The sequence below is a fragment of the Lipotes vexillifer genome, unplaced genomic scaffold (genome assembly GCF_000442215.2).
Source record: "Lipotes vexillifer unplaced genomic scaffold, Lipotes_vexillifer_v1.1 scaffold1272, whole genome shotgun sequence".
In the NCBI taxonomy this organism is placed as follows: domain Eukaryota; kingdom Metazoa; phylum Chordata; class Mammalia; order Artiodactyla; family Lipotidae; genus Lipotes; species Lipotes vexillifer.
The window spans coordinates 3,639,605-3,656,430 of NW_006779909.1; the positions used below are offsets into that span (position 1 = coordinate 3,639,605).

Consider the following 16,826-nt stretch of genomic DNA (forward strand, 5'->3'; position numbering starts at 1 on the left):
TCTTTCCCTCCTGCACAGTGCTGGCAAAATTAACTTTCCAAAACAACAAATCTTGGACCAACTTGCAATGCTTGAAAACTTCTGCGGCTCTTAGTTGTGTATTGCTTGTGAAATTCCCACCTCTTCACTTTGTATTCAGTGCCCTGCCCAACACCGGCCTAACCTCTTCTCCAAAATACCAGAGAGGCAGTGAATTTAAATGGTTAAGAGTGTGGGCTAAGATTCCAGCTCCACCACCTACTAATCTACCAAACAACTGACCTGAGAGATTTGGGCCTTGGTTTTCTCACCTGTTAAATGGGACAATAATAGAGCACCCAATCAAAGGGTTGTGGTGAGGATTAAGCTAGTTATTAGATCAAAAGTATTCAGAGTCATTACTGGTACACAATAAAAAATGCGACTTTCTCCTGCCATAAGCCATGAACCTGAGTCACGTCAATCTGCTCCTTCTTCCCTAAACAAGCCATGCTTTTCACACTCCCCTGCCTTTTCCACATGGGCTGTTTTTTAAATCTACCACTGACTCACCATGACTGTATACGTTTATTAATGTGCAGTTCTTTACAGCAGAAACTGTAGCTTTAGTTCTTCATATGTTATGGTATGCTGATTCACTTGATAAATATTAAACCAGGATCATTACCTAAAATTAGTCATTTTAATAGTTTATACTTGCATAAGAATGTTCAAGGTGGCCCTTTAAAGTTCATTTGTTTTTCTTTTTCTGTTTACTTAAATGCTGACTTCTAAGAATAACTGAAGGATTAGAAAGCTTTCTCCTCCCCAATTTTGCAGGCTCTCATCATCCACCTACTCCTTTCTCATCATCATTTATAACAATAATGCCATAAATACTGACCCCAGGGCAGTTAAAGTGATCCTTAAATACTGCATAAAATATAGGGGTTATTATTACTACTAGCAATACTGACAGATCTTGCCTCTGCCAGTAATTACTGGCAGGAACGTGTCCAATAACACGGAGACACTGTTTTCTCTGTGTCCCTCCCGACCCCGCCTGGGAGAAATGTTGAATTTCACAGGTTAGGGACAACATATTCTCTCTCTCAACTGGAACCAGGCGGAAAATAAATGTCTAAGTTGGAAATAAAAATACATTGGTGGGTAACTTGAAGTCTGGAATATTCTGAGGGCTTGGGAGGTTTAGGTAGTTTGCCCAAGGGGTAGAATCTGATCAATTCAAGGATACTGGGTTCTCAGAAGCCTAAGAAAGGCAGGTAGAAAAGGTTGCCTTTCAACACATCACCTGGGGCAAGTCTCATACCTATGAAGGACACCTGCCTGCAGGACCTAGATCCTTCCCCATGTGCACTCTCCTAGTATAGTTCCATCATATTATGGGCTAGGTAACCATTAATTATACTGTGTCCTGGCTTAGGAACAACCATCACATACAATGTTGTTTCAATGGGAAAATATATCCCCAGTCTAAACAACTGGCTTACAGAAGACTTTTTGGAAAATGTCTCATTCATAAGGTAGGGACTACACAGTGTTGGAATTAGTCCCTCTGGAGAGGATTGGCAAGTATTGTGTCCTAAGTTTTGAGGGAGAAAGAAGCCAACCTCTTTGAAATGAGTAATGTAGGCTACTTGGCCAAACGCTCAGATCCAAATCTGGGTGAAGCAATTACAAGTAACAGGAAGCGGCAAGATGAGAAATGGAAGTGACCGGAGGCTGAGGGGCTGGAGTCAGACACAGCGAGGTGCGAGAACCGGCTGCGGGGGGCAGCCCGCTTCCTCTGCCAGCTCTTCCCCCAACAGCCCAGGGCCGGCTCCTTGTCACTATTTCCACCTACGCTCCGTATCACCACCTCAGAGTGCCTTCCCAGACTACCCACTGTGAGACAGCCTTACCCTCAGCCTGATATTTTTTCTTCTCTTCATGGCACTTAGCGCGATCTCAAACTGCCTTATTGCTTCTTTACTGCCTGCCTCTCCCTAAAAGACCAAAAACTCCACGAGGAGTTTCACTTGCGTCACGCTTGCTAGTGTGCACCCAGGCCTAGCACAGTGTGTGCCACAGGGAAGACACACAACACAACACACATTTGTTGAACGAACAGGGCTGTAGTACGAGGATTCAGTAATGCAATAAAGGAATAAATGATCCATCCACCTACCTACATATCTATCTACCTACTTACTGACCTCCTTATCTGCGTCTGGAACAGCATCTCTACACAGCAGCCCTTAATAAATATTATAGAAGAAGCGAAACAGAGGATGATACTGCTATGAATCAGCAAGTGTTTAATGAAAAACAGGAGAAACCAGGAGCATAAGACACAGTCCTTCCAGGAGGCAGAGCAAAACTCAGCTCAAGACTGAGAGCAGCCTGAGCGCTGACTTAAAGTCTGCAAATAGGTGGGAGCAGTGATAAGATTCGATAAATGTCTTTAGTCAGTGTTCTGAATTTACAGAAAACTGGAATCCACCTAACACTATGCTGATCTTGACAATGTGGGCAGAGCAGAGAACGGCTCTGCATCTTCTCCTACAAAGTCGACAAAAGGCTTCTGGTCCCCCTTGTCTCACAGGGGAGTGTGGGGAGGGAGGTACCCAGAGGCCCTCCCCACATGTTCACCCTGGAGGCAGCCACGCCACGCTTGCTCCCCTGCCTTTGCCATGAGAAGGTGGAAGCAACCAAGACCAAGGTTATGCCACCTCCTTTCTCGGCCGTGTTGCAATGACACCTGTGGTCACAGCACACACATTTTGGGAAAAAGACTGAAGAACAAGACCTTTCAGGTCTCTTTCAGCATTGCGTTTCCATGAAATCTTATCTGTACAGGGATTCAGAAAATGAGTCAACTGCCTTTGCAATTTTTTGAGTATAGAGTTCTTTGACTCATACTTAAAAGTTGGGAAAGACAATATTTACTTAAGATAGCGGTTTTCAAACTATTTTTTAAGTGGCAGGCTACTTTTCTGTAAACGGAGTTTTACATGGACCCTTAACACATTAAAAAGATCAGTGGGGTGTGGTGAGGGGTCGGGATCTGCCCTCTCAGCCTCCCCTGCGCCCTGACATCTCTGAGGAGCACAACTGGTTTAAGTGGAAAGGAAGTTAATATTTAGATAAATAAAGAGATGAATGGGGAAGGAGGGCAGGCTTTCCTTAATGTGAGGAAAGACGGAGTGGGCAAGTCTCCACTTTGTGCCCATCGTAGTAAAGACTGGCTCAAGCAAGGACCATCAGTGGAAACTCACACTAGGAGGGCAAGTTTGGTAAGAAGCAGTGTATTTGCCTCACCTTCAAATGTCTCCCCAGAGTTCGCTTAGAAAGGAGAAAACGCTGCTTGTCAGGGCACCAACATCACTGGTCTGTAGACTTCAAGTATGTGAATGTCATGCAAGACAAAGGAAGGCTGAGGAAACATTACAAATTAAAAGATAAAAGAGACACGGCATCGAAGTCCAGTATATGATCCTTGACTGGATCATGTACTTGAAGGTAAAAAATAGTATAAAGGACATTATTGGGACAACTGACAACATCTGGAATAAGGATCAGCAATTTGACGGAAGTCCTGTATTGATGTTAAATTTCCTGAATTTGGTGACTGTACTGTGGTTATGTAAGAGAATGTCCTTGTTCTTAGGAAACACGTACTGAAGAATCTGGCCTAGAGGGGACGCGATATCTGTGACCTACTCTCTAGTAGTTCAGAAAAAATATAATATGGCGCATTTACACATACAGAGGGAGCAGTGGTTCTCAAAGTGGGATCCCTGGAGGAGCATCAGGCATCACCTGGAACTTGCTCGATATACAGATTCTTGGGCCCCAGCCCAGACCTCGCAAGTCAGCTGTCTTGTCTGTTCTAACAAGCCCTCCAGAGGATTCAGCTGCTCACTAGCTTTGGAAAACCACGGATACAGAATGATAAAACAAGTGTGGCGAAACATTTCTGGGGAAAGGGCACATGGCAGTTTTCTGGATCATTACTGAAACTTCTCTGTACCTTTGAAACTGTTTCAAAATAAAATTGAACAATAACAACAACAAAAAGGTGACCCTACGTAGAGAAGTGGAAAGGAAGAGACCCTGGGGGCAAGGAGGCAAATCAAAGAACCCCTGCCTCGACCTTCAAAGAGGTGGTGGGATTCGAGCCTCGGCTGCTGCAGCTCCAGTGCAGGGCGAGGGGCGGGGTGTCTGGCCTGCATGGTCTTCCAACAGCGAATCTCCTTCCTGTAGAAAGTACGGGCATGAAACCTACTGACCTGAATATGAGAGTCTGGCAATCTCTATAAACAGGTCTTCCTCAGAAAAGCTTTCGGGGAGCATGAGGAAAGCAGCAGTCACGGCACTCTTCAGATTTTTATCCAGGGCTGACCTGAGAGCGACATTCTCATTCATTGCTACGATTTTCACCTGGAAAAAGCAGAACATTCAGAAGAAAACTTCCAGAAGTGGAGTGTTGCCCAATCTGTGTGTTTACACATACACTGGAACTGTCCTAAACACTTAGCCCTGAAGATCTTTGAGTATTAGGCCAGTTGACATGAAATATTTATTATTCTAATAAGCAATTCCAGAGTCTCCTGTTTTAAGCCTAAATCAGAGAACTCGTGACATAGGAAAGAAAAACAAATATTGCTCTTAAATGAGGAAATTCAACATGAGTTTTGAAAAAGAAGTCAGCACAAAATGGAATAAATGACCTTTGGGAAATTTAGTATTTTTTAATTTTTTAATCTCATTGTTCTTCACTTAATTTTATGGTGGAAAAAGGCATTTTACTTCTTTATTTAGAACTCACCTCTGTTCTTAACCATACATAACCTAAGCAGGCCATGCTCTATTTTGAACTGATTTTGAACGTGACTAAGGAAAAGGGAAAGAAAATTAGCTACAGTAGAATCTGCTGTCTTTGACTTCTCCCAATCAAGATGCAAATTGCTCCAGTGTGTTCTGATTGGTTTTAAGGACTGCACTGCAGTTAAGAGAATGTGTTCAAGTCCTAGCTCCATCTCTTACTAGCTCTGTGACTATGGGCATCATTCCTTATCAGTAAAACAGGGTTAATAACCGAACCAAGCTTATAAGGTTGCTGGGAAGATTAAATGAGATGTTTCATCTGAAGCCGCAGCTGAAGTGAGATTCCTTGTGTGTTTCTTGGTGCACACACAAGCGTTTCTCTGAGCCAGGGGTTCTCACCTTTAGTAAGCGCCAGAATCTCCTGCAGGGATTGCTAAAACACATATTATGGGACTTTCCTGGGGGCGCAGTAGTTAAGAATCTGCCTACCAATGCAAGGGACATGGGTTTGATCCCTGGTCCGGGAAGATCCCACATGCCACAGAGCAACTAAGCCTGTGTGCCACAAATACTGAGCCTGCGCTCCAGAGCCCGCATGCCGCCAACTATTGAAGCCCGCGTGCCTAGAGCCCGTGCTCCACAACGAGAAGCCACCGCAATGAGAGGCCTGTGCACCACAACTAGCGAAAGCCCGTGCGCAGCAACAAAGACCCAACGCAGCCAAAAAAAAACCCCAAAACCCTACATATTATTAGGCCCATCCTCCAGTGTTTCTGACTCAGTAGGCCTGGATGGGGCCTGAAAATGTACATTTCTAACAGGTTCCCAGGTAACGTTGATGCTGCTGGCCCAGGGTCCACATTTTGAGAACCACTGCTCTAAGATGTATAATTACTTTGAACTAGAATTGCCAAATCGCTCTTTGTAGCGATCATGCCTATTTGCATTCCTGACATAATCTTAAACTATCATATTGCTTCTGACTGATTTTCTCAACAAGTGAAGGATCTAGAAATCCCTAATAAGGACACTCATGTATCTGAAATGTAACCACCATCTCTAAATCATTTAGTGCTGTCACCACATTTTTCTCATGCTCTAGAAAGTAGGACTTAAATTGCCTTTTATTTATCAAATATAATTTCTGACAAAATTCAGATGGCACATAAAAGACACATACAGTATGAGAAACTCCAAACTAAAATTTTATTAGATAGCAAGGAAAGACAGGAATGATGTATATCCCCAAGTATAGTTTCTTCTCTAATTTTTTTTAGTAATTGTGAAAAGCAATGTTAGAAAACATAACTATTTTATAAATCTGGCTTAAGAACCTAAAATCTGTCTTTTACCTTTTGTCCCTACTTTTTTTTAAGGGAATATTTATAACGAACAAACCTCTCATGTGATAGGTAAGCCACTTAATTCCATACTACCACCTCCTCCCTCATAATTACAAGGACTTAATGGCCCTGAATTAAGCCTTGCAGCATTTGGGCGAGTTCAGTGTTATTGCAAACATCTGCAGATAGTCAAAGCAAGGAGCAGTCCAGGAGCATGATCTGCCCAAGGTTGCATAATGAGTTGATGGCAAAAATCAGGGTAACACCCTTGTACTTGGCAAATCCAGATCTAAATATTTTGAGTTATCCTCATGCATTCTGTTCTTGTTAACTTTTAATCTTGAAAGATGATTAAAACAAAATTTAAGGTCCTATTATAATTCCTATGTCTATTCCTTGAATAACGTTCCTGCCTTATACTCCATACAGAATCAAGGATCTAGGAGGGCAACCTCCTCATCTCACTAACGGGGAAACTGAGGCCCAGGGGGTTAAGAGATCTCCCCACGAGGAACAGTGGCACACCGTACCAGGACCCAGGATTCGTGAAGTGAGCCTGTGAAGCCTGTTTACTTCCAAATTCCTATTCTTCATCCTCATTCACCAGGTCCTGCTCAATAATTCCTCACCCTCTTTTGTGTGTGTATGTGGGGGGCGGAATTTTTTAAAGAAACTCAATGAAAACAGAAGTTATTTTGAGATACTAACAAAGATGCAAAGGAAAAAGTTTGGAGAAATTTTCCTTTTCAATAAAATACCCTTGTTCTCCAAGAAAGTGTCTACGTGAGGTTGTTAAAAAAAAAAAAAAAGGCAGTCTGTTTGCTACTTAAGGTTAAGACAGTGAAAATAAAAGCACCCTTGCTCAAAGGAAAAATGTCAGTTCAGAAGACTCTACTGTGCTGATCTGGTTCTCCAGTGTAAGGTGAACTAGCAACTTGTCTCAGAAGCACTGTTATTTGTTGTTCAGAGTGAAAAGCCAGTGAACTCTTGGGACACTGCCAGAGAGGCCTGGGAAAAAAAGAAAGTCCTCAGATTTGTGAATAGCTGTTTGTATCTTACTGGGAATGCCCCGAACTGAACCACAGATATAGCATTAGCACTACTGCCAAGGGGAAAATCTTTACTGGAGAGAGGAAGGGGCAACACTTGAAGGGACTTTCAAAAGCCCAACTTGACAGATTTGTGAGTACCTTTCAAGATAGAAAAAAAGAGAAAGTCACATGTGGTCTCCTCTATAATAGTCACATGGAGACAGAGCTTGAATTGCAAAGAGTGAAGTTATGGTCACAAAGAACACAGTCCTACCTCGTGTTCAAATACTCGACCATTAACCAAATGACACTTCCCGCAGTAGTTTTCCATTCCAGATGAACAGAAAGGCTAATTTTTGCTGGAGGACCAAAAAGAAACAGTGAACATTTGAGGTGGATTTAAAACAACCTTATCATCTACCTGTTGGATTATGAGCTATTGAGGCTAGCAATGTGGTGGTTTTTTAAAAAAATTCTTTTGGCATGCACAGAGAAAAAAACTTAGTTGTCTTTTGAATAAGTAAACGAATGGCTTAATCTCTTCATTTCCAAGGCTAGAAGTCCAAAGATTTGCTCTCAGCCGGGCAGAGCCAAGACTAGTAAGCTGGGCTTTCCAAGTCCCATTCAGGGACCTTTTATACCACCGGGATTTTACTATCTACAAAAAAGTAAATCAACAAAGTTACAATATGGTGATGCTTGCAAACTGTGAATATACTAACAACCACTGAACTGTACACTTTAAAGGGCTGAATTATATGGTATGTGATTATATCTCAGTAAACCTGTTATAAAAAGCTATATGACTAGCAAGTAAAAGAGAAAATATATTGGAATGAATACATTAAAATAAATTAAAATGCTCTTAACAAGGTGGCAAAATACCATTGTTTGCCAACGTGAATGCTTTAAAGATTCAAGCCATGTTATCTATACATGAAATACAAAACATGAAATACAAAAATCCAACTTACATTAAATATATTAGAGAAGTGAAAAAACTACTTTAGACTTCTTCTGACTTAAAAAACGATTGGCCACAACAAGGTTCTATTAAATACTCTTCACGTTTCTTGACTTGGAAAACTGATTTGTAAATAACTCAAACTTAAAGCTGCACTAGAAGTAAAAATGAGTTATCTCCTCAATTATGAGGTAAGGTAATGGTAAAGTCTGATACAAAATTAATTTGCACTCAACTTTTTCCAGAAATGTCCATATTTTTAAGCCAAGTACTCCTTTATATACTTTTTTGATAGTAAACTTTATGTTTTAGAGCAGGTTAACGTCCACAGCAAAACCGAATGGAAAGTACAGAGAGTTCCCATATATCCTCTGCATATTCCTTTTAAAGACTTAAATTGCTAGTGACTATTTGCAATGTGGAAGATAACTGTAGAGCTTTAGACAATATAATTTAATGTAATTCGTTTTAAAACACATAAAAACAAAAAATTCACGCTCATTCTCACCATTCTTTCTTAAGATAGTCACCCATTATTTTTGTCCAAAATGCTACCAACCCTTTCTTTTCATCGGATTTGTTTCAAGTTTGATTAATATTTGCTGCCACCTAGAGGTAAAAATAGTTTAAAGATAGTTATCCTAAGAATTCTCCAGTTAACCGTGATTTCTGTGGGAAAGGGAAACTGGAGGCAGGTGTGGGTGGAAGAGTTAATTCACCCATTTATGATTTTTGATTTTTTAAAATCGTGTCATGTTCAACACCTCAAATGGTTTTTAAGATTGTTTAATTTTCTTGTGCTAGAAGCTTCTTAATAAGTCGGAGGGGTAGTCACTGTTATAAAGAACATTTTCTTCTCCAAGTTAGCTGAGAAATGCAGTTTTGTACGATCTGAGTGTAGCTCTCACTACTTGCCTTGAATTGATGTTTTTATTTTTTTAGGATACATGACATTTAGATGAAATGTGAGGTCATTTCCAGGGCTTACATTCTGAGATTTCATGGCATTATAGTTTTCTACAGCCTATTTCTAAAAAAACTTGAACTTTTCCAAGCACAAAACATAGTACAGAGAATAATATCACATTCAATATCTCATTTTATCTCAAAATAACTCTGAGACAGGCGAGGACAGAGGGAAGAGAAAGATTGTTTCCTGAGTGTCTAGTAGATGCCAGACATTTTAGATCTAGGCATTTCTCAAACACCTTTTGAGGTCGGTGTCACTGGCCTTGTCCCCAGGTGAGGGTGTCACAAGGCCCAGGGAGATTAAGTCACTGGTGCAGGGTCACACAGCTGCGGAGTGTCAGAGCTGGGACCCAAACCCCAGATCTGTCTGATTCTAAAACACCTGTGTCCTTTCCAGCATTACCATTCTGCTTCCAATTTTCAACACCTTTATGAAGTAGGCAGGGCAAGGATTGCTACTCCCATTCTACAGAGAAACTACCTGAGGTTCAGAAAGGTAAAACAACTTGCCTAAGATCACATAAACAGCTAATAAGTAGCAGATATGAATAAGGCCCAAGGCTTCTAATTCCACGTTTATTAATCTTCCCACCAAACTACATATTTGGTATATTTAAAAAGAAACTTGGAAAGAAAAGGAATATTTACAAATTTCCAGTTACATTTATTTGCGTAATTATGAGGCTTACTAGTTATCCAGCCTAGAAATGAGAAATTCATCTACATAAATATGAAATCAAATCAGTAACCTATTGTTTCCAGACTTAAAATTATATACTGTACAGTAAAGCAAACAAATCTAATCAGCACGGCTTGACAAATTTTTACACATGGATGTACCCGTAACTATCACCCTGAGCAAATGCTTCTGTATGTCTTAATGACCTACACTGTTAAATTTTAAGCCCAGATACAAGGCAAGAGAATCTGAACCTCCCACATATATCAACAGAGATTTTATGACACAACCAAGTAAGCTAGGACTGTATTAATTTCTTGCCATAGCTGACAAAAAAGGAGCAGCATAGTCACCCATGAGAGGCATTTGGGAATAATTCCTGAACCCTCTTTGGGACCTAAAACCCTCTGACAGCACAGAGAAAATTCTTCCTTGCTGGGAGATTAGCAACAGTGACAAATGCGAATAGTTCTTTTTTTTTTTAATTTTATTTTTTTAATTTTGGGGGCTGCACTGGGTCTTAACTGTGGCACGTGGGATCCTCACTGCGGCATGCAGGATCTTTCACTGCAGCGTGCAGGCTTCTCTCTAGCTGTGGCATGCGGGTTTTCTCTTTCTAGTTGTGGAGCGCAGGCTCCAGAGTGTGTGGACTCTGTAGTCTGCAGCACGCGAGCTCTCTTGTTGAGGCGCGCGAGCTCAAAAGTTGTGGCATGTGGGCTTAGTTGCCCTGTGGCACGTGGGGTCTTAGTTCCCCGATCAGGGATCGAACTTGAGTCTCCTTCATTGGAAGGCGAATTCTTTACCACTGGACCACCAGGGAAGTCCTCAAATAGTTCTTAAACTACGAAAATACCCCTTCTCAGAAAACAGACTATACAACTGCAAAATAGAGGAAACCTGATATCTGTGAATGCGAGTCAAAAGTTCAAGTCCTCTCGACTTTTTTCCTGTTTTCTGTTTGCTTCCATTTCTAGTAAAACCGGAAGAGAAGCCTGCCCCTACAGCCTCCTCCAGCAACGTCCCAAGTGAGGGTAGGGCCTGAGGAGCAGAATAAAGGGGATCAGAGTCCACTTGCCTCAGAATGATGACCTGTCTCATTTATTTATTCAACAAATATTTGCTGAATGCCTACTACATGCCAGGCACTGTCCCAGGCACTGTTGGGACAAATCACTGTACAAACAGTGCCCCATGGCACTTGCATTCCAGAAGAGGTGGCGATCTGGGGAAGCCAACAGAGGCTCCACCAAGGCACTGGACACCTCTTCTGCCATTCTCCCCAGCCAAACGGACTGACTCGGAACCTGATCCATTCAGACAACTGGAGAATCTTGAGAGGGAGGGAGGGAGCAGTGTGGGTAATACCTGGATACTATCTGGCAACACGTTCTGTAGGGAGGGAAAGGAGTGTGAAACTCATTTCTACGTCATTGGAATCACAAAGATCAAAGTAAGGTGAGGTTCAGAGAGGAGAGACATCTCTAATAAAACACTCACCGGCTTTTGGAGTCGCCCAGCAATGTATAAGTTATTCCAGTTGAGGAGATCTTCAATCAAAACACTAGTGCTAATAATGCCATATTTGATAAGCTGGAAAAGAAAAGAAATGGGCATGAAAAATAGCAAAATACCACACTGATGCTTATGCAAGTACAAAACATAAAGAAATAAAATAAATTTCTGACCAGAGCAGAAGCTTGATTTCCAAAGCCACTCAAACTGCCTACCTTGTAAAAATACACATCTCCACAAAATCTTTTGCAAAGGATTAGTTTCCAAGACTGTGTGTTTCCTCAGGTATTCGAGGTGAAGTGACCACTGTTTTAACTCAGGCTCTTGTGACGGTCCTTCACCACAGACGCTTCAAGAAGTGATAACACAGTTCACGTTTCCCATTTGAGAAAGAGGAAACCGGAAGCTCGGAGAGGATAAATGATGTGCCCAAGACGGCACCACATACAGCAGAGTTAAACTAGGTCCCTGAATTTCAGTCTGTGCTTCCAGTGTTTGCTTCACGACAAAGCACAAGAAATTTTCTCTAACGTTTTCACTGACATCCTTTACATGGTGAATTTCTCTTTCACTATAGGCTATTTCAAACACTTTTATAATCACAAAGCAACATTCAAAAATAAACCTCTTTATCAGCGCTGAACACATGGAATTACGGTCAAGCTCATTTCCATAGTAATTCACACAAACCCTGAATGCAGTTGTTCCAGGTTATGAAATCCCATTTGCTTAACAAATATCTTCAGACTCACTTCACTGAACTTCAGTACCCAAACAGCCTTCTCAGGCTGCAAATATCTAAAAAGTAGCTAAAGAATTTCAATTAAAAAGTACAGTCCCTTTGGCACATAATTATGCCCAAACATTGGGTTACTGGAGCTTGTAATATGATTTGAAACTACTTATTAGAGATCGGCTCAGCATAATGTTAATATGGAGAAAGTACACATCTACGCGTCTGGCAGGACTAGAGTGGATGTGCAAGGTTGGGCTGAATAACCTTCCCTCCACTCTGGCCACAGTATTGCAGACAGCCCTTCTTGCTGCAGGCACGTAACAGCTGAGAGCTAATGGGAACATCACAGGGGCCTGTCACTAACTAGCTCCAAGACCTTAGGGAGGTCATTTCCTCTCTCTGAACCTTGGTTTCCTCATCTGCAAACCACAGGTGGTGCCAGATGGGATCTTAACCAGAAAAGTAAATGTATGGCCCAAAGACGTCACCAATCAACCAGAGCACTCATTCCTGCCACATTCAGATAGGTCTTCAAAATCCTTCTCAGGTCAGTACTCCAACCTCCTGCCCTTCAAAGTGTGGTCCATTGACCAGTAGCACCAGCATCACCAGATGCAGAATATCAGGCTCCATTCCAGACCAACTGAATCAGAATCTGCATTTCAAAAGGAGCCTCAGGTGACTCGTCTGCACATCAAAGGATGACTGCTCTAAGCCATCAGCAGCATGGAGCAAAGCTGGCACAGCAGAGTCAGCTCTGACTCAGTTCCCCATTGGTCCTCTCAGACTGGGGTCCTGCCTAGTTCCTGGAAGCCCTTTTAGAGTCTGGGCCCTCCATATGAAAGACGGTTGGGCAGGGTTCCTGCTGTCACACAACCGTCTGCTGGGATCGGGGTTCTCACCTGCTCTCCAATACCCCTCATCAAATTCCACCCACCGGACGGCAACAAGAGGCACCACATGCTCCCATCTACCTATGAAACCCTCTCCTATGATACCCCCTCCACTTCCAACTTCTCTCTGGGAGTGTCTGCCCCTCTGTATGTAGATAAGATTAATTTCCACCCTGATCCACAGTGGGTCCGCCTATTCCTCCCACTGCCCAAACCAGTGGCTCTCAAAGTTTGTTTCAGACCAGTAGCATGAGCAACATGTGAAAGCTTGTTAGAAATGCAAACCTCTGTTGCTAAGAGAGTAAACCTTAAAAGTTCTCACCACTAGAAAAAAAAAAACAATTGTAAATACATGTGGTGATGGATGTTACCTAGACTTACTGTGGGGAATCATCTCACTATATATATATAATATATATATATATATATATATTATATATATATGTATATCAAATATATATATATATATTATATATATGTATATCAAATATATATCAAATCATTACGTTGCACACCTAAAACTACTACAGTGTTATGACAATTACCGGTCAGTTTTTAAAAAATGCAAATCCTCAAACCCTTACCCCAGACCTACTCAATCAGCAACTCTGGGGGTGGGAACCAGCAATCTGTGTGTCCTACAGGCACTCCAGGTGATTGTGATGCACACTAAAATTTGAGAACCAATAAAATTTGGCCAAAGGCAAAAAATAAAAACAGTCACATTCACCACCTTCATCCAGCAAAAGTGTGAACATTTCCGAACTGTAAGAACACATCTATTTAGCTGGTATTCTATTAACAAAGGTTAATAACCACCCAAGTTAAGACAAAGGCCCGCAGTCACTTACCCTCCCATCACACATGATCAATGGGTTGTAGTAAACCCCGGCGCCGTAGTTATTCTGGACAGCGGTGATAAACCTGGGCCCCAAAACTTTTAGGAACGAGTAATGGTTCCAATTTTTCTTCAGGTTTTTTGAATGCCATGCAACAGGGTCATCGACTGTGAACACGAAGTCCAGCATGGCATTCTGGGAGGTGAAGAAAAGAGAATAATTTTAGTTTTAATTCCTAGAAAGGCACCTAGGCAGAGTGGAAAGCTCTAAGACTCTATGCTGCTGTGATTAACAGCAGACCCAGGGCTGTCATCAGAAACTTAAGCAAGTCTCTGGAACCAATCGTTTTTGTCAACTCACATAACAGTAACACTTATTGAAGCGATGTTCCAGACCTCTTTTAAACACTTTATATATTATACATATAGTAACTCTTTTTAGCCTCAAAACAATCCTACAAGGTAGGTACTGTCATTATCCCATTTTTATAGGAAAGGAAAACCAAGGCAGAATAAGTTCCTTGCCCAAGGACACATGGCTACTGAGTGACACACATAATCTGGTTCCAAATTCTGGGCTGGACCACTTTGCCACACTGTCTTTCATCTAAACCTAGTTAAACGTGCCCTACTTTTCTCCCAGATCAAATAACACCATATGGACAAGCTCTATAAAGCGTTATGTAAAGGGAAATAAGTTATTTTAACTCTCACCCATTTGCCAACCCCTCACTGAGCACCTACGATGAGCTCTGATAGGTCCTGGGATAGAGGTAAAGACCTCAAAGTCTACTGGGGAGAATAGACAGGTTGCTAGCAAAAACTTGGTAGGAGAACACAAAATGCACTAATTTCACTCAGAGTGGGGTCAGAGAAGGAGGAATTTTCCTACAGGTTTATATTCTTCCAGACTCTGATAAGTCTGAGTCTTAAAAGAATGTGCAAGAGTTAAGCGGGCTTGGTGAAGTCCTAGGAGGCCTGAGGAAGGGAGTACTGTTAGAGGAAAACACTCTTGTGGAGATCTCTTGTGGAGATGAGAGCCGGTAGGACTGGAATGGGACGCAGGCAGGGGAGTGGCGGGAGGTGGGACCAGAGAGGGAGGCTGGTTGCCAAGCTAATGTTCCTGCAGTAGAAAGGGAGGAGGAGAGACTAAACGATGGAACACCACACGAGGCTAACTGCCACTAAGGCACTGAGGGCCGGGGCTCATCTGAGAGAGACTTAGGTGCTGGAGTTTACTTGTTAACTTGTAGGGAATGAGGGCGAGGGAAAATGAAGGACCTTTTCTTGGAGGGAATTCCAGGTCTGCTCAAAGGAAAATCTACACAGGAAAATGAAGAGGCGGCTATAGAATCAGGTGGCCAAGGCCTGTTCTGAGTTTCCCACAGTGTGATCTACAAACCAGTGGTGATACTTAAGATTTGGGGTGGACATGTTTTTAAAAAATTTATGTTAATGTATGTTACAAGAAAATAACTAGCTTATTGCAAACTACAATTAGGTTGCCTAACCTATATGCCCCAAATCTGTAATTTCTCATATGCTCTCAATTTAAAGAAACCTATTACTTAAATACTAGTATAGGTGGGAAACAGGAAATCCAAGCAACGGTACAGATGGCCTCACCAGGAAGCGAAGAGACGAAGGTTAACTGAAAGACAGATTACAGCCAGGTGTCCAAATCCACGAGGCCCTATTGCAAACTGCACACTACCATTTCCTTCATTTATTAAAGAAACCCAGTCCAGAACACGAGTTGCATAGACAGAAAACATCTCTATCTAGACTCCCACTCCTTTTACATTAATTCAGCAAGAGCTCAAAAGCTGTATCAGTCCATTAAAAGCCTCATTTAAATGGAAAACACCTGCCTGCCACTTGTCTGCTATGTCTTGAATCTTGTCGCCACCTTGGAAGCAAAGGTTTTTTTTCCATTTGCAGAAGAAGAAAAAAAAAAACTGCAATCACAAGGAAAACCGTACCCTCACTACTGTTGTGCTCAGCCAACTCTGAAGAGAACAATGCGTAGCCTTAAACAGACTCCTGTTAAATGTCCCGAGCAGGGGCAAATATACTGCTCATCACTAACTTCTGCGGTCAGTTAACGTCACTGCACATGCCCTGACCCTACAATCACTCCGTCAGCTTCCCGAAGTCAGGAGAATCATTTTGTATTTTCTCCTACAGCCAGAGACGTGATTCTCAAGCTTGGCTGCGTAGTAGAATCACCTGGGAAGTTTTTAAAATTCCTGAAGCCCAGGCTCATCTCAGACCAATTAAATCTCAATCTCCGCAGTTGGAACCCAGCTATCAGTATTTTTTTAAGCTTCCCAGAAAACTCCAATGTTCAGCCAAGGCTGGGAACACTGAACTAGCTCCGGGCAAATATTTCTCTTCCTTTCTTCCATCTTGTCCCCGCCATCAGCTCTTCCCTGCGCATGACTGCACCTCCCGCTCCAGACCTAAGCTGACTCCTACGTATCCTTCAAAACTCAGCTGACGCTGTCGTTCTACTAGGAGCACTTTTGTACGGCTTGTACTTTGCCAGTTGATACGTGGAGTGCGCAGAGCAAACAGGTAGCTCTACGGCTCTGGAGGGACCGAAGGCAAAGGGAACTCGTGAGAACATTCCCGGCGTGGGGCCGACCCAGGCTCACCTTCTGGTCTGAGCTGGGCCCCGCCTGGCGGTACACCCCCGAGCCGTAGGCGAAAGCGAGGCTCAGCTCCTCGGGGAAGTGACACAGGATCTTGCGAAAGGCCACCCCCGAACTCTGCAAAGCCTGCAGAGCCATGGGGCCGGGGCTCTGACAGGGACCCTTGGAGGACAGCAGGCGGGAAACGAGTACCCGCTAAGGGTGGGAGATGGAAGCCGGGGACCAGCCCAGACGGGAGAAGGCTGGAGCCGGGAGCGGGGAGTGGAGAAGCCGGCAAGGACTCGGGGCTGCAGATCAGTCAGACACGAGGCCGATAGGCACCCAACAGGGAACCGGGTAGGCGTCGGTCTGGCCGGTCTAGCGCCCACCCCGGGCCACGCCTCCTGCACGCACACGTGCTCCGAAGGCGCAAGAGTAAG

At 42.8% G+C, this 16,826-nt stretch overlaps 1 protein-coding gene across 2 annotated transcripts in view; it reads right to left on the reverse strand.

Annotated features, from left to right (window-relative positions):
- The window catches only part of TAMM41 (TAM41 mitochondrial translocator assembly and maintenance homolog), a 54,656-nt gene extending 38,030 nt beyond the window's left edge, over nucleotides 1-16,626 (reverse strand). For both annotated transcript variants that reach the window (XM_007453057.1, XM_007453056.1), the window contains exons 1-4: nucleotides 16,411-16,626; nucleotides 13,767-13,949; nucleotides 11,272-11,364; nucleotides 4,251-4,401 (exon numbers count right to left, since the gene is read on the reverse strand). In XM_007453057.1, coding sequence (XP_007453119.1) covers nucleotides 4,251-4,401; nucleotides 11,272-11,364; nucleotides 13,767-13,949; nucleotides 16,411-16,545 — 562 coding nt within the window. In that variant the 5' untranslated portion in view covers nucleotides 16,546-16,626. The remainder of the gene's footprint in view (nucleotides 1-4,250; nucleotides 4,402-11,271; nucleotides 11,365-13,766; nucleotides 13,950-16,410) is intronic.
- Nucleotides 16,627-16,826: the final 200 nt, after the last annotated feature.